General features: G+C 44.4%; 1 protein-coding gene across 13 annotated transcripts in view; it reads left to right on the forward strand.

Moving 5' to 3' along the window:
• The window catches only part of Kif9 (kinesin family member 9), a 52,257-nt gene that overhangs the window by 2,451 nt on the left and 26,781 nt on the right, over positions 1-23,025 (forward strand). For 10 of the 13 annotated variants that reach the window (XM_034483759.2, XM_034483758.2, XM_076917461.1 and 7 more), the window contains 8 exons: positions 3,773-3,870; positions 5,974-6,139; positions 9,280-9,386; positions 10,568-10,792; positions 15,708-15,791; positions 15,880-15,972; positions 17,035-17,182; positions 18,172-18,236. In XM_034483759.2, coding sequence (XP_034339650.1) covers positions 3,778-3,870; positions 5,974-6,139; positions 9,280-9,386; positions 10,568-10,792; positions 15,708-15,791; positions 15,880-15,972; positions 17,035-17,182; positions 18,172-18,236 — 981 coding nt within the window. In that variant the 5' untranslated portion in view covers positions 3,773-3,777. Of the gene's footprint in view, positions 1-3,060; positions 3,231-3,254; positions 3,665-3,772; positions 3,871-5,973; positions 6,140-9,279; positions 9,387-10,567; positions 10,793-15,707; positions 15,792-15,879; positions 15,973-17,034; positions 17,183-18,171; positions 18,237-23,025 lie in introns of those variants that run through there. The other 3 variants (XM_076917456.1, XM_076917455.1, XM_076917460.1) reach the window with 3 other exon arrangements.

Raw genomic sequence — 23,025 nt, forward strand, 5'->3', positions numbered from 1 at the left:
AGTGTAGTGTGTGTGTATAATGTGTGTGTAGTCTGTGTGCACCCATGTGTGCCAAAGTGCATGTGTGTACACCAGAGGATAGCTTGGGGAAACTGGGTCTCTTCTTTGACCATGTAGGTCCTGGGGATCAAACTCAGGTCATCAAGCTTTGTGGCAGGTGCCTTTACCAGTGCCACCTTGTTGGCCCTCAAAGGCCTGTTTGTTTGACACAGGGCCTCACTATGTAGCCTTGGCTGGCCTGAAGCTGGATACATAGACTAAACTCGTAGGTCCAACTGCCTGTGCCTTCAGAGTGCTAAGATTAGATGCATGTACCACCACACTTGGCCCCCTGTGATTTTAATAAGTATTAGGAGTTCTGTGTCACATGAGAGTATTTTTTTTTCTGTAGAGGTAGTAAACATTACTAAACGTCCCTTCAGTATATTAGACGATTGAATCAACTTCCTTTGTCTGACATTTCACTTTTCATAAATTCAGCCAATTCTTTTGCAGATGTATGTTCGCTGTTCCGCCCACCCCCATCACCTCGTGTCCATGCCCACTCGTCTGTCTACCTTCCCCACAACTCCTTCCCTGTCTCCTCCTCTAAAAGTAGAGGTTACTTTAGGGTCAGATGCTTTATTCCTTTTTAAACTGTCCCAACCCTGATGGGGCAATTTAAAGGGAAATGTACAGGGCAGCCTGCATACTTCTCTGAGGACCTTTCCTTTATTTAAAGTTTGTTTGTACATTGTACAATAGGAGTTCCAAAAAGCCAAGTGGTGGTGGCACACACCGTTAGTCCCAACACTTGGGAGGCAGAGGCAGGCAGATCTCTGAGTTCTAGGCCAGCCTGAACTACAAAGTGAATTTCAGGACAGCCAGGGCTACACAGAGAAACTCTGTCTTTAAAAAAGAAAAAGTAGTTCCAAATGGGTTTTTCTTCTTTGAGACAGGTACTTGTTTATCCCAGACTGGCCTTGCACTTGCTATGTAGCTGAGAATGATCTTGAACTTCTGATCTTCATGCCCCCACCTCCCAAGTGCAGGGATTTTTGGCAGGCATGGCACTGCCGCCACACCTGGCTCTCAGGAAGGGCCCATCTGAGGGCTCTGAGGTATCTCACTGGGTAAAGTCCTTGCCTATTCAAGCATGAGGAATTGAGTTTGGATTCCCAGCTCCCATCTCACGTGAAAGCTGCATATGCCACAAAAGAGACAGGTGCATCTCTGTGGGCTTTCTGGGCAGCAAGTATAGCCAAAATGTTGGGTTCCAGGTTCAGCAACAGACCCTGCTTCAAAGCATAAGGTAGAGATCAATGGGGTGGACATCCTATTTCCACTTCTAGCCTCTACATGCACTCACAGGTGAGTACACACACACACACACACACACACACACACACACACACACACACACTGCTTTATCTTAAAACTCTACTATGCTAATCTGATAACAATGAAGGGTTTGTGTGTGTGTGTGTGTGTGTGTGTGTGTGTGATTTTTTTTAAGACATAGTTTCTCTGTGTGGCCCTGGCTGTCATGGAACTCACTCTATAGACCAAGCTGGCCTCAAACTCATAGAGAACCTCCTGCCTCTGCCTCCAAGTCATGCACTGCTGCTGCTGCGCCACCCCCACCCCACCCCATATTTAGCATATTGTCATCGGCTTTTCTTGATTTTTTCCACATGTAATTTAGCTAGACTTAACAAAATTAATGAGTATTACAAGTAGATTTTACTTATCTTTGCTGAAAGCTCTTGGGATTTTGTGTTCTTGATCATCACTGTGCATCATGAGATATTTGAAAAGGGGATCAAGTTTTCAGTCCCCCTTAAAGTCATAAAACTCAATTGGGCACCACAGTCTACATCTGTAATACAGCACTTGAGAAGGAGACAGGAGCATAAGGAGTTAAAGGCCAGCCTTGGGCCCATGAGATGACTCATGAATAAAGGCACTTACTTGCTTTGCAAACATAGTGACCTGAGTTTCCTCCTGGAACCCATGTAAACGTGGAAAGAAAGAACTGACCCCACAAATTTGTTTTTAAAAGGCCAGCATGAGATATATAAGCCCTGGTCTCAAAAGTAAACAAAATTAGTTGGATTATCAATTCTATTTAATCAGGTTTTTTTTTTTTTTTTTTTTTTTTTTTTTTTTTTTTTTTTTTTTTTTGCTTCAGAATCAATGCAGCAGTTCCACTGGCAACATCTCTTCTAACTAGCATTTGACTTTACTTGATCTTTAGTGTCTGTGACTTCAAGGTCGTTTCTGTTATGAGAACGACCCTTCATATTAGAAAGTCTTTTAACTAAGCTTGCCTCATGGTCACTTCTACTCTGTTCTTTTACAATGTGTCCATCCCACAAAGCTTTATCAGCATTTGTTTTAATGTTTAATGTTATATAAATGAGTAAAGAATATATGTGTGGTTTCCTGTTTTGATGGGACTGGAGAGATGGCTCCACAGTTAAGAGCACTGGCTGTTCTTTCAGAGGACCTAGGTTCAATTCACAGCACCCACATGGTGGCTAACAACTGTGTTTAACTCCAGTTTCAGAGGATCCAGTACCCTTTTCTGGTCACCGTGGGCACTGCTCATATGTTGTATGCAGACATTTGTGTAGGAAAAATACCCACACACATAAAATAAAAACAAAAAACCCTTTTTAAAAAAAGAAAGTGGTGAGAATATAATTCTGTTTGAGGAGAGCAAGATGGGACAAGAGGTTGATTTTTTTTTCAGTAAAGTGAGAGAAGAAAAACTATTGATCATGGACTAAATCAAGAACACTTAATTGGGGGCTGGAGAGATGATTCAGTGGTTAAGAGTGTTTTTTGCTCTTTTCAGCACCCATGTCAGGTAGTTCATTACTGCCTGTAAGCCCAGGTCCAGAAGATAGAAGATCAGACACACTCTTCTGGACTCCAGGGAACTTACAAACATGTGGCATATACTCACATAGACACACACAAATAAAAAACTGAAGAAGGAGAAGGAAGAAGGAGGAAGGAGGAGGAGGAAGAGGAGGAGGAGGAGGAGGAGGAGGAAGAAGAAGAAGAAGGAGAAGAAGAAGAAGAAGAAGAAGAAGGAGAAGAAGAAGAAGAAGAAGAAGAAGAAGAAGAAGAAGAAGAAGAAGAAGAAGAAGAAGAAGAAGAAGAAGAAGAGGAAGAAAACTAGCAAGATGGCTCAAGTAGAGTGTTTCCCTTGCAAGTCTGACCACTACCACACGCTGAAGCAGGTGTCCCTTGTGCCCAGAAACAATAATAATAAATACATCTTTTGAAAGATCCTTAATCTATTCTGCTCTAGTTAGTGTGTTGGAGACAGGTGTGAAAGAAGGGCTGGCTTTAATCTGTTCCAGACAAGTGTGTCAAGAGAAATGGACTGAAAAAGGAGCATAAATAGGTGCATTTTAGATTCAGGACATTTCTCGAAACAGCAGCTAAAATTAAGCCACTAAAAGGGACCAGTCTTTTTGCTTTGGGTTTCAGTTTCTTTGGAGTTGTGGTGGAAAATGCCAAAGCAGCTGAAAGACAGGAAGCATGTGTACTTACAGGGCAGGGACAGTGGGTTGTGACTGGTCTCTTGTAGCCCAGGCTCACAATGGAGCTGAGGCTGGCCTTGAACTCTGATCCAGCTGCCTTCTTCACCTCCCAAGTATTAGGGTTACAGGTGTGCACCACCATGCCAGCTTTTACTCTGATCTTAATGAATGACATTTCCCTTCTGGTTGGTATTTGGTGATGACCACTAAAAATCTTGTCGTTCTTCTCTCTTTAGCTAGAATGGGTACTAGGAAAAAGGTTCAAGCATTTGTCCGAGTCAAGCCTACTGATGACTTTGCTCATGAAATGATCAAATATGGAGAAGACAACAAAGTAAGTGCAGTGTGTTTGCCTTTGCTTATCCATTCCTTTTTCAATCCAGTGTGCCCTTGTTTTCACACAGCCATTTAAGGACCAAAACGGAGGGACTGGCAAGAGAGCTCAGTGGGAGCAGATGCCTGCCAGCACGCCTGAAGGCCTGAGGACTAGCTCATCTATCCGAATGGTGGGGGGAGGGAACCAACTCCTGAAAGTTGTCTTTCAGATTCCATGCACACGCTATTGTGTGCACATTTACACACACACACAATTTTCATCAAAAGGACTAAGACAGAATTGATAAGTCTTCATGTAACTTTAGAGTCAGTCGATCAACTCCAAACTGGGCTGTTAGTGAGGAAGTGATTGAGATTGTCATTGTTTTCCGTGTGTGTTCATATGGTGGCAGGGCACAGGGGTGGAAGTCACAGCAACTTGCAGATCTGCAGAGTAGTTTTTCCTCTTCCACTTTCGTGGGTCCTGAGGAATCAAGCTTGGGTTCTCGGGCTTGGTAGCAGACACCTTTCCTCACTGAATCATCTTGCCAGCCCTCAGGTATTTTAAACAAATAGTTGAAGAACAAATTGCTCCAGTGTTGCAAGTTCTGGTGGTCAGAAAAGAGCTCAAGGATGGCACTGTGTGATGTGCTCTATGGCATGATTTAAACAAACATGGAGCCAGGCAGTGGTGGCACACACCTTTAGTCCTAGCACTTGAGAGACAGAGGCAGGTGGATTTCTGAGTTTGAGGCTAGCCTGGTCTATAGAGTGAGTTCCAGGACAGCCAAGGCTACACAGAGAAACCCTGTCTCAAACAAACAAACAAACAAACAAACAACAAACATGGAAGCTTACAGCATGAAATTTGTTCAGCAACATTTACTATGGAGTATTCATTTGTTTTGATTTTGATGGAGGTGGGGGTCTCACATAATCTAGCTGGCTTCTGAACTAGCTGCTTAACAGAGGGTAATTGTGATCCGTTTGCTTTTACTTCCCAAGTACAGGGATTGTACTTACACGTCACCGAATCTGATAACCCTGTCTTGGCCTTAGTTTTGTTTTTCTATGGACAGCTAGGTCTTGGTTCTTAGATTATAGTAGCCAGTAGAAGATTTCAGTGAAAGCCCCATCAAGAGCTTGGGGAATACGCTGGGTTTGGTGCTATACTGTCATCTGAACAGTTGCGAGACCGAGAGGAAAAATCCAAATACCTAAACTCAAAGCAAGCCTTCATATCACAAAAGTGACTTACAAAAAAAAAAAAAAAGGCTTGGAATCTTATTGGGAAATGGTTGAAGGTGCATTTGAAATTTTGCTGAACACAAGTAGGTTGGGAACCCTCCATTTACATTAACACAAATGACTAATTGTATCTGAACACTTCAGGGACTTCATGTGATCATTCTATTATTGCTCCCAATGGCTCACAGCTGAGGAAGTAAACGCTGGCCATAGCGCAGATGATGGAGAGGCATCACATTTGTAGGCACACAGCCAGGGCCTGCCTGGGCTGTTGTTTCCAGTTTCCCTGTTACTCTGCCTAACTCGTGGCTCAGTAGTTAAGAGCACTCGATGCTCTTCCAGAGGACTGTGCTTAGTACCCAGTACCCACAGACAGTTCACAATCATATGTAGCTCCAGTTCCAAGGGACCTGACACCCTTTTCTGGTCTCTGCAGGTACCAGGCATGCGTGTACTGCATGCACATACATTCATGAAAATATTTATACGTGTAAAAAAAACCAAAAAAGTAAATTTAAAAACTTTTTTAAACTTTATATCTTCTGTTGTTTCTAAGTTAGGCCTCACTAATCAGTGATTATTTATTTATGTATTTATTTGATTCAATCTCCCTATGTAGCCTTGGCTGTACTGGAACAAGTATGTAGACCAGGCTGAACTCACAGAGATCTACCTGCATCTGCCTCCTGAGTGCTATCAGTGATTCTTTTGACAAAGACTTCCTAAAAGTAACTCCAACCCCCTCTTATTTTTTGTGACATTTCACACATGTTCCCCACACTGGCCTGAAACTCCAGAGCCTCCTGACATAGCTGTCCAGGGGTCTGGGTTCAGGTATGTATCACCCACACCTGGTCTCTCTCTCTCTCTCTAGAGCATTGATATTCACTTGAAAAAAGACACTCGGAGGGGAGTTGTCAATAACCAGCAGACAGACTGGTCATTCAAGCTGGATGGAGTTCTCCATGATGCCTCCCAGGATTTGGTTTATGAAACAGTTGCCAAGGATGCAGTTTCTCAAGCCCTTGATGGATACAATGGTAATTTAATTCGTTGTCATTTTGTCTAGGACTCTGAGGAGGCCCTCTTGGAGGAAGAGGTACAAGAGGCACTCCATCCTTAGCACAAAACCAAACAAAAGAACTTCAACTTCATTTACTAACATTGTAAACTTACTTGTCAGTCTGTGATCTAGTGATAGAACATATATTTACCTCATGATGTTGTAGACATGGCTTCATCCAGTCTCTGAGACATTACCTTTATTGGATTGTTAGAAGACCCTGGCTTTATAAATCATTAGTTAGTTTATTTGTTCACCTTACATCCTGTTTGAAGCCTCCCATCCCTCCTCTCCTCCTAGTCCCACCCTCACACCTCCTCCCCCAACTGCCCCTGCCCTTCTCCTCACAGAAGGGGAGGCCCCCACCATGGGTATCAACCCACCCTTGGCACATCAAGTCAGAGCAGGACTAAGTACATTCTTTACCACTAAGGCCAGAGAAGGCAGCCCAGCTAGGGAAGGGATCCAGAGACAGGCAACAGAGTCAGAGTCAGCCCTGCTCCAATTGTTAGGGGACCTACAGGAACTCCAAGCTGCACATCTGCTACATATGCTCTTTGGTTGGTGGTTCAGTCTCTGTGAGCCCCCATGGACCCAGGTTAGTTGACTCTGTAGGTCTTCTTGTGGTGCCCTTGACCTCTCCAATTCACTCAATTCTTCTCCCTACTCTTCCACAAGACTCCCCAAACTCTGCCTATTGTTTGTCTGTGGGTCTCAGCATGTTTCCATCTGCTGCTGGATGAAGCCTCGCAGAAGACAGTTATGCTAGGTTCCTGTCTGCAAGCATAGCAGAGTATCATTAATAGTGTCAGGGGTTGGTTCTCTCCCATGGGGTGAAGACTGGCTTTTCATGAGTCTTAAATAGTCAAATAAAAGCTTGTTTCAAGTCTCTCATTGGCTTTGGGTGTATGTGTGTCCAAATCTCAGTCTCACTATGTAGCCCTGACTGGCTTAGAACTCACTATGCAGACCAGGCTGGCTTCAAGCTCTCAGAAATCTGCCTACCTCTGGAGTGCCACCACCACCTGGATTTTTTTTAGATTGAATTTTTCTTTCTTTGTTTGTTTTTAAGACAGTATTTCACTATGTAGCTCTGGCTGTCCTGGAACTTGTTCTATAGACCAGGCTGACCTGGAACTCATAGAGATCAGTGCTGGGATAAAGGGTGTGTGCCACCACCACCTGGCCCTATATGTGGTTTTTAAAAAAATCTTTAAAAGTAGATGGGGCTAGAGAAATGACTCAGCAGTTAAGAGCATTCACTGCTTACTCTTCCAGAAGACCCAGGTTCAATTCCCAGCACCCACAAGGCAGCTCTCAACCATCCATAACTCTAGTTCCAAGGGGATCCTCTTGTGGACAGTTTGGACACCAGGCACTCACATGATCCACAAATATACATGCAGGCAAAACAGCCTATAATCTCAGTGCTTAGAAGCAGAGGCAGGAGGATCAGGAATTCAAAGTCATCCTCAGCTACCTAGCAGTTAGATGTCCGCCCAAGCTACGTGTGGCACTAGCTAAAAATAAATAAAGCTTAAAAAATAAAAATAAAGTTGTAGTCTGAAGACAGCCATCTGATGGTTGATGATCAGAATGTTCTCTATTTTGCAAGGCTTTTGTTTGTCGGTTAGTTGCTTGGTACTGGGCATCAAACCTAGAGTCTCACAAAAATTAAGCTCATGTTCTATCACCATGCTACATATATAGTCCAAAACGTTTAGACTTTTCTATAGGAAAGCCCGTGAAGGGAGTTAGGCATGGTTGTGCATGCGTGTACATCCAGAGGTAGAGGTGAGATGAACAGGAATTTGAGAACAGTTTGGATTATATACCTAGCCTCTGCTTTAGCAAAACCCAGTGAACCTTGAGTTCCCAAAGTTGTAATGTATTCTTCCTGTGATACATAAGTGTGGTCCCCACTGACCATGAGAGGCTCTACGGCCTGGAGATAAAAATGGGGAAATTAAGAACTAGGGAACTTGGTAGTCTTAGGCACTTGTGCTACAGACTTATAGATGGCTCTGAATCCCAGCTGAAGTGAGTACTGGCTCATTAGCGGTGAGCACCAATTACTAATTGTTTCTGGCTTCAATGCAGATGCTGAATTAGGGCCACTCATCTAAAACCTGACTCTGATCCCAGCATCTGGGAAACAAAGGCAAACAGACTTCCAGGCCCTAGTGTAGCCTCACCAGGTCTGCCATGTAGATTCACAGAAGCAGTCTTTGGAGATCCTTCAGTTCAAGAGGGAGGAATAAGAGCCCAAAGTGACAGTGGTTTGTGTCCCAGAGCCTGATGATGATGGTGGTGATGGTGATGGTGATGGTGATGGTGATAATGGTGATGGTGGTGGTGATGGTGATGATGGTGATGGTGGTGGTGGTGGTGGTGATGTAAAAAGGTGCAAATGAAAGTATTCCCAGAATAGGCAATCAGACACAGGTCATGTCCCAGTTGTGGTGATCCATTTCTGGAAATAACATGGTACTAACTAGGAGCTTTGTAGTCTGTCTATAAATAATTCTCTTAGCAAGATACAGGGTCACAGGCTGGCTATTACAGCATTTGGCCAGTGGAAGCAAGCAGATCAGGAGTTCAAGTCATTCTGGGCTACATAGCTTGAAGCCAACATGAGCTACACGAGACCATGTTCCAAACAAATCAACAAAAAAGCCCACCATCGACCCTTCTTTCTCTATCTCTTTCTGGAAATTTGTCTCTGTGGGGTGTTTTCTGCTAGCTCTCAGACACCTGCAGTTCATGGCCTTGAGAAGTACTGGAGTCTAATAATCCAGCTCCCCCCTATTCTTTTCAAGAAAAGTTGCAGCCACAGTGTTCCCTAGCCCTAGGACCAGGGACCTAGATCATCTGGGAACAGAGAGGCAGAGAGGTCCATGTGAATCACACATTAATGGTGCATGTTGAGGTTTTCACTGTTCGTGTCCCTGTTCTTCTGTGTACTTGCCTTCTTCCAGGGTGCAGTCCCTGATGTCTTTGGGTGTTTCTGGTGGCTGCCTTCACATCAAGATCCTGGATGGCACCAAGCATGTTGAGGGTTTGTCCAGGGAGGGAGTTTTCTGAATGCCACTCAGTCATATTTTGAAATGTTTTCAGGTACCATCATGTGTTACGGGCAGACAGGAGCTGGCAAGACATACACCATGACAGGGGCAACGGAGAATTACAAGCACCGGGGTATTCTCCCTCGTGCCCTACAGCAGGTAGAGAATGGGCCTATGGTTGGGATACCACACAGCTACCCTCTTCTCTACCATAGATGCAGCCAGCTCCAGGTTTACCTACTAGAGACAGTGTGTCCAGCACTCGAGTGAACTACAGCTAGCACTGGTTCTGGAGACAGGGTGCTATGACTGGCCTGGAGTAGAGTCAGAGTCCCAAGGAAACTCAGGCTTGGATGCCATAAGCCTGTTTCCTTGTTTCTGAAGGAGGGAACAGGCATGCTGGTCAGGTTCCTGCTGCTCCTGTGCTCTGTGGTTCTATAAGGAAGGATTTAGAGGTCTTTGCTGGTTTTAGTGAAGAGAATATTTCAGAACTTTCTTATTATCCTACTGTGACTTCTTGCATTCAGTAACTCCTTGAGGAACTAAGGAAAGAAGCAGAGCATGGCTGAGCCTTTAGGACTGTCAGCCATGACTCTGGGAAATAAAACAAAATGGGACAGAAGGGACCTGCTAGCCCAGGTTTTGGTTAGAGGTAAGATGCAAACAGCCTTTCTCCCAAAGCGTTTTGAGATTCTGAACTACACACGCTTCATTTCCCTGAAGAAATATGCTTACTATCCCACTGTCAAAATGATCAGCATCTCAAGGCTGAAATGTAACTCAGTTGGTAAGGTGCTTGCCTAACATGCTCAAAGCCCTGGATGTGATCCCCAGCCATGAAGACAAATGCATAGTGGCATGTGTTTGTGCTCAGGAAGTGGAGGCAAGAGGGTCAGAAGTCCAAGATCATCATTGATTACATTAAGAATCCCTGAACAGCCTGGGTGACATGAGACCCTATCTCTAAACTAGCTGGGCATGATGGGCACACTTGTAATTCCAGTACTTGGGAAGACTTAAACAAGAAGATGGTGAGTTGGATTAAATAACTGGAATACATTTTAAATTCCAGCCAGACTGGGACACAGTGTAGAACCTGCCTCAAAACAAACAAAAAACAAACAAACAAAACCCAACACAAACCAGAAAGATCCAAAAGTTGATAATCTAACCTAGTAGACTATCAGTAATCGTGACCATGACAGCACCCGGACTGTAATCTCTTTAGGATAAGAATTGTCCTGGGCTCCCTGATGCTCTCTCCTGAGGGAAGACTTGGCTGACATGAGGTAGTCAGTCAGCCTCTTCTGCTCTTGGTGACTGGTCAAATTCCCATGTAGGTGTTTAGGATGATTGAAGAGCGTCCCACACACGCCATCACAGTCCGTGTTTCCTACCTGGAAATCTACAATGAGACCCTGTTCGATCTCCTGTCCACTCTGCCCTACGTGGGACCCTCAGTCACACCGATGACCATCGTGGAAAACCCTCAAGGGATCTTCATTAAAGGCTTGTCAGTGCATCTCACCAGTCAAGAGGAGGATGCCTTCAGCCTCCTCTTTGAGGTGAGATGAGAGGCTCCTCCTTCCCCCTTTCCTTCTTCCTTCCCTCCCTCCCTCTCTTCCTCCTTCCTTCCTTTTCCCTCTCCCTTCCTTGCTTTCCTCTTTCCTACTTTTTGTATAGTTTTTTATTTACCCTGATAATCAGAATGAAAATTTGTATGTGCTTATATAGCAAACTTAGTGTTCGATAAGAAGAAGAAATTCATAAAGCATTTTTCATTTAAAAACAAAAACATGTATTTTAGATCATGACCATCTAGTCCTTTCTTTCTGTAAGGTTTGTTTGTTTGTGGTACTGGGGACTGAGCACAGGGCTTTATATGTGTGAGACAGACCCTTCGTCACTGAACTATATTCCCAGCCTCTTTTTACTTTTAAAAAACATTTTAGCCAGGCATGATGGTGAATGCCTTTGATTCCAGCACTCCAGAGGCAGAGGAAGGTGGGTCTCTGTGAGTTCGAGGCCTATCTGATCTATAAAGTGAGTTTCAGAACAGCCAGGGCTGTTACACAGAGAAACCCTGTCTTGAAAAACATACATACGTACATACATACATACATACATACACACACACACATAAATTAAAAACATTTTAGCTGGACAGTGGTAGTGCATGCTTTTATTAATCTCTGTACTCAGGAGACAAAGACAGGTAGATCTCTAAGTTCAAAGTCAGCCTAGTCTACAGAGTGAGTTCTAGGATAGCCAGGGCTACACAGAGAAACAGTTCTCAAAAATTTTAATATTTTAGATTCTAGTCCTTTCGTTCTGTGAGGTTTTAATTTTTTTTAATTTTAAAAAAATTAAATGAGAACATGTTTTAAATTGAAATTTTTTTAATTAAAAAATGAATTTTAAAAATTAAAAAACAAAATCTTTAAAATTTTAATTATATGTATGCTGTGTGTCTGAGTGTTTGTACATATGTGTGCAGTACCCACAGAGGCCAGAAGATGGCATTAGATTCTCTGAAGCTGGACTTACAGATGGTTATGAGCTTCCCCCATGTGGAATGCTGGAAACTGAATCTGTGCTCACTCTGAGGCATCTCTCCAGCCTCTCTTATGTACTTCATTATTTTGAGACAGATTCTCAATACATTTCCCAGGGTGAGCCAATGTAATGGTACATTCCTGTAAATCCAGCACTTGTGAAGCTAAGGAAGGAAAGTGGCTGAATTTAAAGCCAGCCTGAGCTACACACTGAGACTTTATTTCAAAAAGATGCTCAGGCTTCCTTGAAGTCACTCTGCAGCCCGGGTAGGCTTTGAACTTGTGACCTTCTGTTTTTGCCTCTTGAATAGCTGGGCTTACAGATCTATACCGTCCTGCCCGGACTTACATAGTTGAACTTATTCTTGTATTCTTTTTCTCTTATCCCTTTTGGCAGTGCTAAGGATCAAATTCAACTATGTGCGTGTTAGGCAAGTACTCTACCAGTGGCTACACTCCCAGCCTGTCTTATGTCCTCTTTTTGAGTTAACCTTAAGTCACAACTACTTATTGAATCCAAATGTAAGGACTGCTGCTGTGTTTGCATATGCTTGTAATCCTGTCTCTTGGTGGGCTGAAGTAGGAAGACAGTGAGTTCAAGGTCAGCCTGGCCACCTGTAAGAACCCTGTATAAAACCAGTTCTTTGGAATTAAACTTAAATGTGAAAATGAGAGCTGTGGGATGGCTCAGTGGGGAAAGGTGTCTGCCAGGAAGTTGTCCTCTGTCTTATAAGTACACAGACATAGTATATAAATAATAATCAAAAAATCAAACCACTCTGACAGTTACCAAGAAAAAAAATCCATAATCATGTTTTACAAAAGACCTAGCAATTCTATTCCTAGATGTCTACCCAAGAGAAATGAATGCATGGCACATATACAATATACACACAAAGATTCATATGTAAGTGTTCATAGCAACATTATTCATAGCCATCAAAGATGTCACCATGATATCTGTTAGCCAGTGAATAGATAAACATCTCTACAGTGGAAAATTGGTAATGAAAGGAAATGGGTAGGGGAGGCCAGACAGAAAGAGGGTGCGTTCTGCAACATGAATGAACCTTGGAAACATTGTTTGTAGCAGTCCGCCACAGAAGGCCACATATTAAAGGAGTTCATGCCCATGGAAAATCCAGAATAGCTACACAAAGAACCAGAGAGTAGCTGAGTGGATGCCTGGGAGGGGAACAGGAAGGACTGGACATGGGCCCCAGGGAGCCTGGGGTTATGTAGCAGTTCTAAAATAGGATTGTGGTAATGTTGCACAACTCTGTACATTTACTAAAAATCATTGCATTACAAAAAAATAGCAGACTAATGTGGGGAGCCGACAGAAGGCGGCTATCATCCTTGCAGCCATCTTGAGCCGTATACCCTGACAAGAGACTTGATTACAATAGCCTACATTGCTGAGCACACTCTGATAACATCTTGTTTTAGATACCCAGGATCTTTCCTTGGGTGTGTGAGACTTAAAGGCGTGTGACTTAAGGGCGTGACTTAGAGATCAGATTTAGAGACAAGACCTAAGGGCATGATTAAAGGTGTGACTCAGAGGCGTGGCTTAGAAATGAGACATATAAAAGGTAAGGGGCAGACAGAAGAAATTATTATTATTAAGTATTAGGCACTTGAGACTCGAGACAGGCAACTAGGATTAGACACTTGTAGTTGGATGAGACTCAAGACTAGAACTTGGAACTTGGAGGCACTAGGGACTAGGAACTAGGGACTAGGAACTCAAGATTTGGACTTGGACTAGGAGGAGAGACTGAAGAATAAATGGGATTGAATCACACTCTGTCTGGTCTCCATTCCTCAAGTCCGTCCTCACTCTCTCTCTTTTGCTGAACCCGACCTGCAGACCGGAGCAGCTTGGGGCAGTGCAGGCTCTAACAGTTTAGGCCCCAAGGCTTTTGGCAGTGTAGGTTCCAACATTGATAGAGTGGTCCTTGACATTTTTGGCCCCCAAACGTGGGCTAGAGAGGTTCTCAACATTTTTGCCACCGAATGTGGGGCAGCTCGGGCCGCAACAGACTAGTGCCTTTTACGGTATATAAATTACAACAGCCAGGTATGATGATACACCCTCTAATCACAGCACTTAGGAGGTAGAGGCAGGTGAATTTAAGAGTTCATGGCCAACATGGGCTACTCAGCAAGATCAAACAAAGATTATAACTAAAAAAAACCTTTTCTTAAAACATCACATGGTGATTTTTGCTTTTGCCCCATGAGTCTACAGGGAAGAAAGAGCTTCCCCTGGTGGTAGGAACATTTTATAGGAACCTTTGGAATTTTATTTTATTTTATTTTATTTTTGAGACAAGGTTGTCTTTGTTTAGTCCTATCTGTCCTGAGATTTACTTTGTTGGCTAGGCTGGCCTCTAACTCACAGGGGTCCACCTGCCTCTGCCTACCAAGTGCTGGGATGAAAGGCTAGGTTCTTTCCTCACAGCAAGAGTTCCTTAAATATTGGTGCCTTTCAGAACCATGTTTTTGCTGAGCTGTTGTGGTAAGGGGACAAATGAAAAGCTTAAAGAAGCTCACTGTGAGGGTACAGAGGTCACTCACTAGTTAAAAGCACTGGCTCCTCTTCCAAAGATTCAATTCCTCATACCTACATGAAGGCTCAACTGCCTGCAATTCCAGTTCCAGGGGATCTGACATTTTCCTCTGGCCTCTGAAGGCACCAGGCCACATGTGGTGCATGGACTAAACACCCATACATGTAAAATAACTTAGAAAATAACAACAACAACAATAACAAATTCACTATGGCGTTGAAGAAGGAGTGGCAAAGACCCACTGCGATTGACCATAGCACAATGTGAGCCCTGTTCCTGGAGTATTGGGTACTCTGGTGGGTGTGGTCAGGATGTGCACCCAGCTGAGCGATTTTGCTGACCTCTGCATGGTTTTCCTATTGGTGCTTTTGTATCACTTAAAATACATAGTATGTATTAAATACATAGTATGTATCACTTAAAAATCATAGTATGATTTTTAGATCCTGCATTTCTCAGTTATTAAAACCTGTCAATGATCAGTAAGAGCAGGACATAATGATGTATATGTATGAATGCGCCCTGTTAAACCCATCACTCTGTATGCCAACTTTAAAAAATAACTTAAAAAACATATTTTTCAATCTGGATACAATAACTCACACTTGTAATTCAAGCACTTGTAAGGCAGAGGCAGGAGGGTCTGTGAGTTTGAGGTCAGTCTGATCCACAGAATGAGTTCCAGACTAGCCAGAGCTACATAATGGGACCCTGTCTCCAAAATAAGCAAACAAACTGACAAATGACTTCTCATTGCTTTCTTGGCTGCCTAACACTCCTGTGTACTGATATCAGATTGTTGGAAATACAGTTGATACCAATTCGGTGTTTATGAACATCTTAAGCCTCTTTTTTTGGACAATGTTTTCTTTATTCTTATTTTATGTGTGTGGGTGTTTTGCCTGCATGTATGTCTATGTACCACTTGCATTCAGGACTCAGTGAAGTCAGAAGAGAGTATTGGATTCCTGGAACTGTAGTTAAAGATAGTTTTGAACTCCATGTGGGTGCTGGAAATTGAACCTGAGACCTCTGGAAGAGCAGCCAGTGCTCTCAACTGCTGAGCCATCTCTCCAGCCCATATTTTAAGCCTTTTGATTCTTACTGTATCTCACTTCTCAGAAAACATCAGTTTGTACACTTCACCTCAGATCTCTGGTGGTAAAAGTACAGGACCAAACTCCAGTTTGTCTTTCTTTTATTAGTTTACAAAAAAAAAAAAAAAAAAAAAAAAAAAAGACATTTTCCCAGAAGGCCCAGCTGACTGTAATGGCCTGACTGTTGGACAATGACTTAGATTCCTTGTTTTCAGTTTTCAAAATGTCATGTATGCTTCCTTTCCCTTCCAGGGAGAGACCAACAGGATCATTGCCTCACACACGATGAACAAGAACTCATCCAGGTCGCACTGTATTTTCACCATCTACATGGAGGTTTGTTCACCAGAGAAGGACTCCTGTGGGTGCTACCCAGTCAGATGCTCCTCCCAGGGCATTCTGAATTGTTTGGATATTTTTGTAGGCCCATTCTCGGACCTTATCGGATGAAAAGTATATCACTTCCAAAATCAACCTGGTAGATCTGGCAGGCTCAGAGAGGCTCAGCAAGACAGGGGTAAGTGAGGGGAGTGGGTAGCTCGTCAACCAGCCGCAGACCCTGTGGCTTAGAGCCTGTGTGTATGCATATCCCATACTGGACGCTTGAGAACAACCAGATGAAGTGGAGTCCTTTTCTAACCGTTACTTGAGATGATTCCCCTTAACATAGCGCCTATGTTGGAAGTAAGCCTGGGGTTCAGGACCTCACCGCTATCTCACAAAGGGAAAGCGGAGTGGCAAGCAGGCTTTTCCTTTTGTGAAAGGGTACATTGCTTCAGTCGAGTAACAAGCACGCCCAAGCAAAAACATGGTAGGTTTTTATCCTAACACAAGAGTGCTGTGTCTTCTCTCCTTTGGCTGGAATCTGACCTCATAGTCTTTGATGACCGGTTCATTTTGAAACTTGATGTGAAAGAAACGGGGGGAAAGGGCAAGCCTCTCTGGATCAACAAGTTCTGAAACTACAGCAGAGTCTCTGCTAAACAAACAGCTTTACATAGTAGGGAGATGGCAATCACATCACGAAGGTCTCGCTCCTGGGAGCTTTCTTCTGATAGGAAAGAGTTGGGTACCTTGTAATTACCCCTAACCCGTGTTCAGGAAGTGCTCCACACAGGCATGGCGTTTCTCTGTGTATGGACGTGAAAGAGTTCACATGTATATTTAATGGCAAATATATATTTGCAAAGGTGTTTTAACACAAAATTTCACGAGAGTATTTAAATGAGTATTTGCTTGTGCGTGTGCTACTGTATTTATGTGAATATTCATCGGCTTACCTGCTTGGGTATTTCATGTGCATTTGTGCATGTAGATGTGAGTATCATATGAATATCCATGTATATCTTCTTATTCACATCAACCTTCATATGAGTGGTCCTGTGAGTTTTACTACGACCGTTATCAGTAGCCCAAGATGGAAAATATTCCCAACTTGGAGGAAAAGGTCCTGGTTTTAGGGAGGAGGCTCGAGCCTGGCTTTGGACTTTCACATCACTGTAAACCACTGGAAGGGTGGGCAGCCTTGATAGGGTAGCCTCTCTATTCTGTCCAGCGTGACCAAGACTTTTTTTTTCAGTCGGAAGGTAGAGTCTTAAAGGAAGCCACCTACATCAACAAGTCACTGTCATTCCTAGAGCAGGCCATCATTGCCCTTGGGGACCAGAATCGGGACCACATCCCTTTCCGGCAGAGCAAGCTCACCCATGCCCTGAAAGACTCCTTAGGTAAGGGTGTGGATGGTCCTCAGAGGAGAGGCTGTGTCCTGGGGAGGACTAGGCCTGGCTCATCTGACATTAGGGATCAGAGAATCACTTTGACCCAGGGGAATGAACTTACTGCGACACTTCAGAAGTGATGCCAGTCAGACACATGGGACAAACCTTCGTGCACTCTTGCTGTTAGAATCTTTATTCAAGCTTTTGCCTCTGCTGGGAATATTTTCTCTTTCTACCTTGTCCCTAAACTGTTTGGCATAGACCTTTGTGGCTCTAGAGACTCAGGGAAAGCGCCTTTCCTATCATTTCCCCATGTCCTTTATACCTTCCTGGACACAACAGTGGGAGCCACCTTGTCATCCCTACCTGTGTCAGGCTTTGTCAGGCCTAATGACACAGCCACTGGTTGCTGGTCATTAGCCCTGTGACACCATGAGCAAAGTCTGAGCTGACACCTTCCCTCCCGAGCTTGCCCCAGTCTCCTGAATTGTCTCTACTGTTCTGTCCTGGTTTCTCCTGTGTACATCTTATGGTCTCTCTCTATTCCTACCTCTGTCTCTTGCCTCATAGCTTCATGCAGACTAGGGTTGTCTTCTTTGTCTCTAAATTAGCATGGGCTGTTAAAACAAAGTACCACAGGCGGAAGGCTTAAACGACAAACACATTCCTTGTAGCTATGTGGACAGTGAGGGCCAGGATCTAGCTGTCAATAGATGTGGTTCCTTCCTTGCACATGGCCACTTCTTGGCCATATCCTCACCTGGAAAGAATGAAATGGCTATTTTTTTTTTCTCTTTTCTTACAAAGACAGCAACCCATCACAGGGGCTGCACACCTAGACCTTATCTAAAAGTAATTACTATCAAAGGCTCCGTTCGAAACACATCAGACTGGGTGTTTGGGATTTTGGAGGTTATAAATTTTGTGGGGATACAAGCATTGAGTCCATAACAGAACTCTGTCAATCCTAAAGGAATCTCTCCTGCCCCTTTCTGCAGGGGGGAACTGCAATATGGTCCTCGTGACAAACATCTACGGAGAAGCTGCTCAGTTAGACGAAACGGTATGTAGACAGCCAGTGCAACCAGGCTGAAGTTTCTCCCCATGGGTGCAGAGGGTGAGGGTGGGGCATGGATAAGGTTGGATCCAGATTGGCTCAGATGGTGCACTATCCATGGTATTGTTAGGGACCCCAAGGACAAATCTGAGCCACAACTGCTGAAGGTGACAGAGATCAGGATGCAAACACCAAGCAATAAACCATATTAAGAAAGAAGCCCACGTGTAAGACAGACTTAACCTTGAGGGCTTATTATACAAGGAGGCCACAGTGAGAGCACTTTTGTGAGGAAAAAGAACATGTTTTGAGGGATACAGCTCCTGTGAGTTGAATAGTTCAGTAGAGATACAACAGAGCCCTCCCTGCAGAAAGAGAAGCCCTGGTCCTAAGTCATGTCAGAGTCCTGGGTGGTCGAGACCTTCAGAGGTGGTTAGAGAGGGGAAAGGACTTCCCCACCATGAAGCTTGGGTGGGTACTGAGCTGGGTGGCATTAAAATATTGGCAGCAGGATGCACAAGTGTTACTGGTAGAGGTGATGACAGAACTGAGTATGTGACTCATGCAGGAGCATCTTGCTCCTCTACAGGAGGATTTAAGAGGGAAGGAAAGGGAAATTGCAGGGCCTTGATGTGTCTAGAAAGGCCAAGCCCTAGGCTGTTCTGCACATGGCTGGAGCCATGATAGAATTTGAAGAGGGGAGAGCTGTGGACACGGATGGGACTTGGAGATAATCCAGTGGCAGGACACAGGTGTCCTGAAAATGACATGGAAATGTCAGACAAGAATAAAGTGCCCAACACTGTAACGGGTGAATCCATTCCAGGTTGGGTTTCCCCTTCTAAAGTATCCTTGTCATAAGACAGTTAGGAAAATTGTCCCTAGCTATGTTATTGTTGCAAATGTTGAAGGCAAGCTTCTGCTATCTGGAGAGTTCACTTAGGTGAAATGGGTCATTTCCAGGGATGTGAGGCAAGACACGACTTTAAGGCCTCCAGTCTGTATGCATTAGGGACTGTCCCAGCACAGGGAGAGTGCTCTTGCCACATATTCAGTGCACTGGGACTTGGGAGGCCAAACCAAAGAGCTCCAGCTGACGTGAGACAGCACCTCCAGGGAAAGGGTTTAGGAACCTCCTGGTCTCATCGTATAACAAAGTACAATTGAGCCCCAAGAGGAGCTATAACAACTTTGACTTCCAGGCTGCCTTAAAAGAAAGCTACCTTTGAAAACTCTATCCATGCTGCTTTGGGGAGGTCGTCACCCACCCTGGGACATTTTAGTCATGGACCCATTTGGGAGTCACTCCATGTCTCTCTGTGATAGAAAGACATGGTGGCAGATACAGGTGTCTTGGGTGGCTTTGTAGTAAGCATTCTTATTTGTAGTATTGCTTTAAGAATAAGCATTGGAGCTGGGCAGTGGTGTGCACGTCTTTAATCCCAGCACTTGGATGGCAGAGGCAGGCGGATTTCTGAGTTCGAGGCAAGCCTGGTGTACAGAGTGAGTTCCAGGACAGCCAGGGCTACACAGAGAAACCCTGTCTCAAAAAACCAAAAAAAAAAAAAAAAAAAAAGAAAGAAAGAAAAAAGAAAGAAAAAAAGAAAAAGAAAAGAAAAAAAAAGAATGAGCCTTGGAAAGCCGGGTATGGTAGCACATGCCTTCAATCCCAGCACTCAGGAGGCAAAGGCAGGAGGATCTCTGTGAGTTTGAAGCCTGGTCTATAGAGTGAGTTACAGGCTGGCCAAGGCTACTTAGTGAGACCCTATCTCAAAACAAAACAGATGATCCTTGGGGTCAGTCAATGGGTATTCCTCTTGACACATAATTCATATTTAACTAAAAAGCATACAAAGGGAAGGCAAAGAATATTTTTAATAAAGTGGAAGGAAGCTCTTGCTACTAACCAGGCCCAGATTATTTTAATATTCTAGAGATTCAGTGACCATTGCTGTTTTCTCCTGAGTTACTCAGTCCTGCAAGCCAGTGATTGTATATTCTGCAGTCTCTTTCTTTCTGAGGACCTCTTTGTCTCTTAATCCTTGTGCCCAAATATCTATTTAATAAACTCTAACTCTGTTACATAACAAGGAAAAAGAAGAAAAGAAAAGATACCTTCCAGTACAGTTTAAAGCCCCCATCCTCTCATCTCCACTCCTGAGATAGAGCACAGGAAGCAATTCTCATGACCCTCAAGATCTCCATGCTCTTAGTCCCACACTGCCCAGGGGCTCTGCCTGGGTCTGGACCCACAGGCCCAGAAGTGGGGTCTTCTGGGTTTGGTGAAAAGGTGTATGAGAGGTGTGGATGCTAATGTGTCTCTTCTTTAAATGTTAAAAAAAATACCTGACACATTCCTGTTATGCACTGTATTACTCTATGACCAGTGCCCGGAAGCAAAAGCAACAGTCATGTTTGGAGCAGAGTCTGATGTGGATCTCACAAAACTAGCACATGTAACAACAATTAGGCTTCTTCCGAGAGCTCTCTTTACAGAGACATGAGAAATTGTACACTGAGTCTCCTAAGGATTCATAAGGCAGGCCTCCCATCCCTGTAGAAGGAAGTGGTGAGATTTATATAAGGTCATTCAAATGTCCAGTGGCAGAGCACTTAACCCACCAAATGCCACTGAGGAAGAAACTTATCAGTCCTTCTCCGGGCCACTGCAAGGTGACCCATCCCCGTCACAAGCCTGTTCCCAGTCTCAGGGCCTCTTCACTGACCCAGCATTATGGGAGACTCCGTTCTCAGGGCCTGCCTTGTGCTCCACCCTCACCTAACACCTGTGCATTGACGATATTTCGGGACACCTACTCAAATGGCTGCTCGTGGCCTCTAGCCATAATGGCCCAGAAATCACTTAGGAGATGTCAAGTTTGCTTTGGAACAGCTACTGTTTATACATCTTCCTCTTTCTTCCTCCTCCTTCCCCTCTTTTCCTCTTCTCCTTCTCCTTTTTCCTTTTCTTGGAGTGGGGGCAGGGCATTTCTTGAGAGTCAGGCCGTCAGGTTCCTCTGATGTACTGGTTTTCTTTTTTTTTGCAGTGATAAAAGATGAACAGAGGCCGAGGGGTGTTAGGTTTCTTCCTCTGTTGCTATCCACCTTAGTTTTGAGGCAGATTCTTTTTTTTTTTTTTTCTTGGTTTTTTTGAGACAGGGTTTCTCTGTGTAGCCCTGGCTGTCCTGGAACTCACTCTGTAGACCAGGCTGGCCTCGAACTCAGAAATCCGCCTGCCTCTGCCTCCCAAGTGCTGGGATTAAAGGCGTGTGCCACCACCGCCCGGCGAGGCAGATTCTTTTGAAGAACCTATATCTTACTGTTTTGGCTAGGCTGGCTGGTCAGTGAACTCCTTGATTCACCTGTCTCTGTGTGCCCCCAACACTGGGGTACAGGGACACATATATAGTCAATATCTGACTTTTACATGGGTGCAGGGGATTTGAACTCAGGTTACCTTGCATTCACCACAAGTGGTCTTACCCACTGAACCATCTCCCCAGCCCCTACCATGTTTTTTTTGGGGGGGGGGGCAGGATCTCTCATTAACCTGGAGGTAGCCCATTAAGGCTAAGATGGCTGGCCAACAAACCCCAAGGATCTACCTGTCTGTACCTTACCAGGTTTGAGATTGTAAGCTCATGCTACCACACAGGCTTCTCTATGTGCATTCTGGGAATCAAACTCAAGTTCTCGGGTCCCCATGTTTATGCTGTCAACTACTTTATCAACTGAGCCCTTTTCCCCAGACACACGTGGCTTATTTGCCAGATGTGGTGGCACAGCCTTTAATCCCAGCACTCTAGAGGCAGAGGTAGGCAGAAGTCTGTGAATTTGAGGCCAGCCTGCTCTCCATAGAGGGTTCCAAGACATCCAGGGCTACATATAAAAAACCAGTCTCAAGACCATACAAACAAAAAAGCAAACAAAGAAAAAATGTAATAATGAACATGGTTGCATGTCCTGGCCCGAGCTGCCCTGCTTGGGGACCAAAATGTCCCAGACTGCTCTGCTGCTCCAGTCCGAGGGTCAGGGTCTAGCAAGGGGGGGTGGGGGGGGGGAAGGGAAGAGACGCAAAGAATGGAGACAAAAGAGAGTGTCTGTAGTCAAGTCTCGTTTACTGTCTCCTACTGACTCCCTTGCAAGAAAATCCTGGGTATTTATAAGCACAAGCAGGAAAACACACTTGAAGACTCTTTACCACATGAACCATGCAGCTGGGGCCACTAAACAGCAAAACAAGATACGTGGGATTAAACAAGATGTTTATCAGAGTGTGCTCAGCTGTTGTAGGCTGTTGAAAACCAAGTCTCATGTCAGGGTATATGGCTCGAGATGGCTGCAAAGCTGATCTAGCCGCTTTCTGCTAAAAGTCGGCTCCTAACAGTTGCATAGTATTTCTTTTAGACCAAGAGAAGTAGCTAAGGAGGAGCAGAAGGCACCTCCTGTAGGAGGGACGCTGTGCCTGTGCCTTTCATGTGAAGGAGAACCTGAAAAGCTTTGTACTGGAAGCTGGTTTCTAATTGTGCCTTCATGAGCACAGAATAGAAAGACGATGAGGATAGGAGAGGAGGAAAGAGTGCCTTAGGCAGGGGCGGCCTGAGCACAGGGATCTGGATGGAAGCTGGGAGGTGTGGGTTAAAACTTGGCACAGTGTGGCACTAAGGATGTTCATCTGTGTAGAAAGCTTGCCTGGGAAGCACAAGGCCCCAGATGTGCTCACCAGCACTGCAGACGAAAAGTAAAAGAAACAGACCAGTTTGCAGCAGGTGTGGCGGCTCACGGCTTTAATGCC

The sequence above is a fragment of the Arvicanthis niloticus genome, chromosome 21 (genome assembly GCF_011762505.2).
Source record: "Arvicanthis niloticus isolate mArvNil1 chromosome 21, mArvNil1.pat.X, whole genome shotgun sequence".
In the NCBI taxonomy this organism is placed as follows: Eukaryota; Metazoa; Chordata; class Mammalia; order Rodentia; family Muridae; genus Arvicanthis; species Arvicanthis niloticus.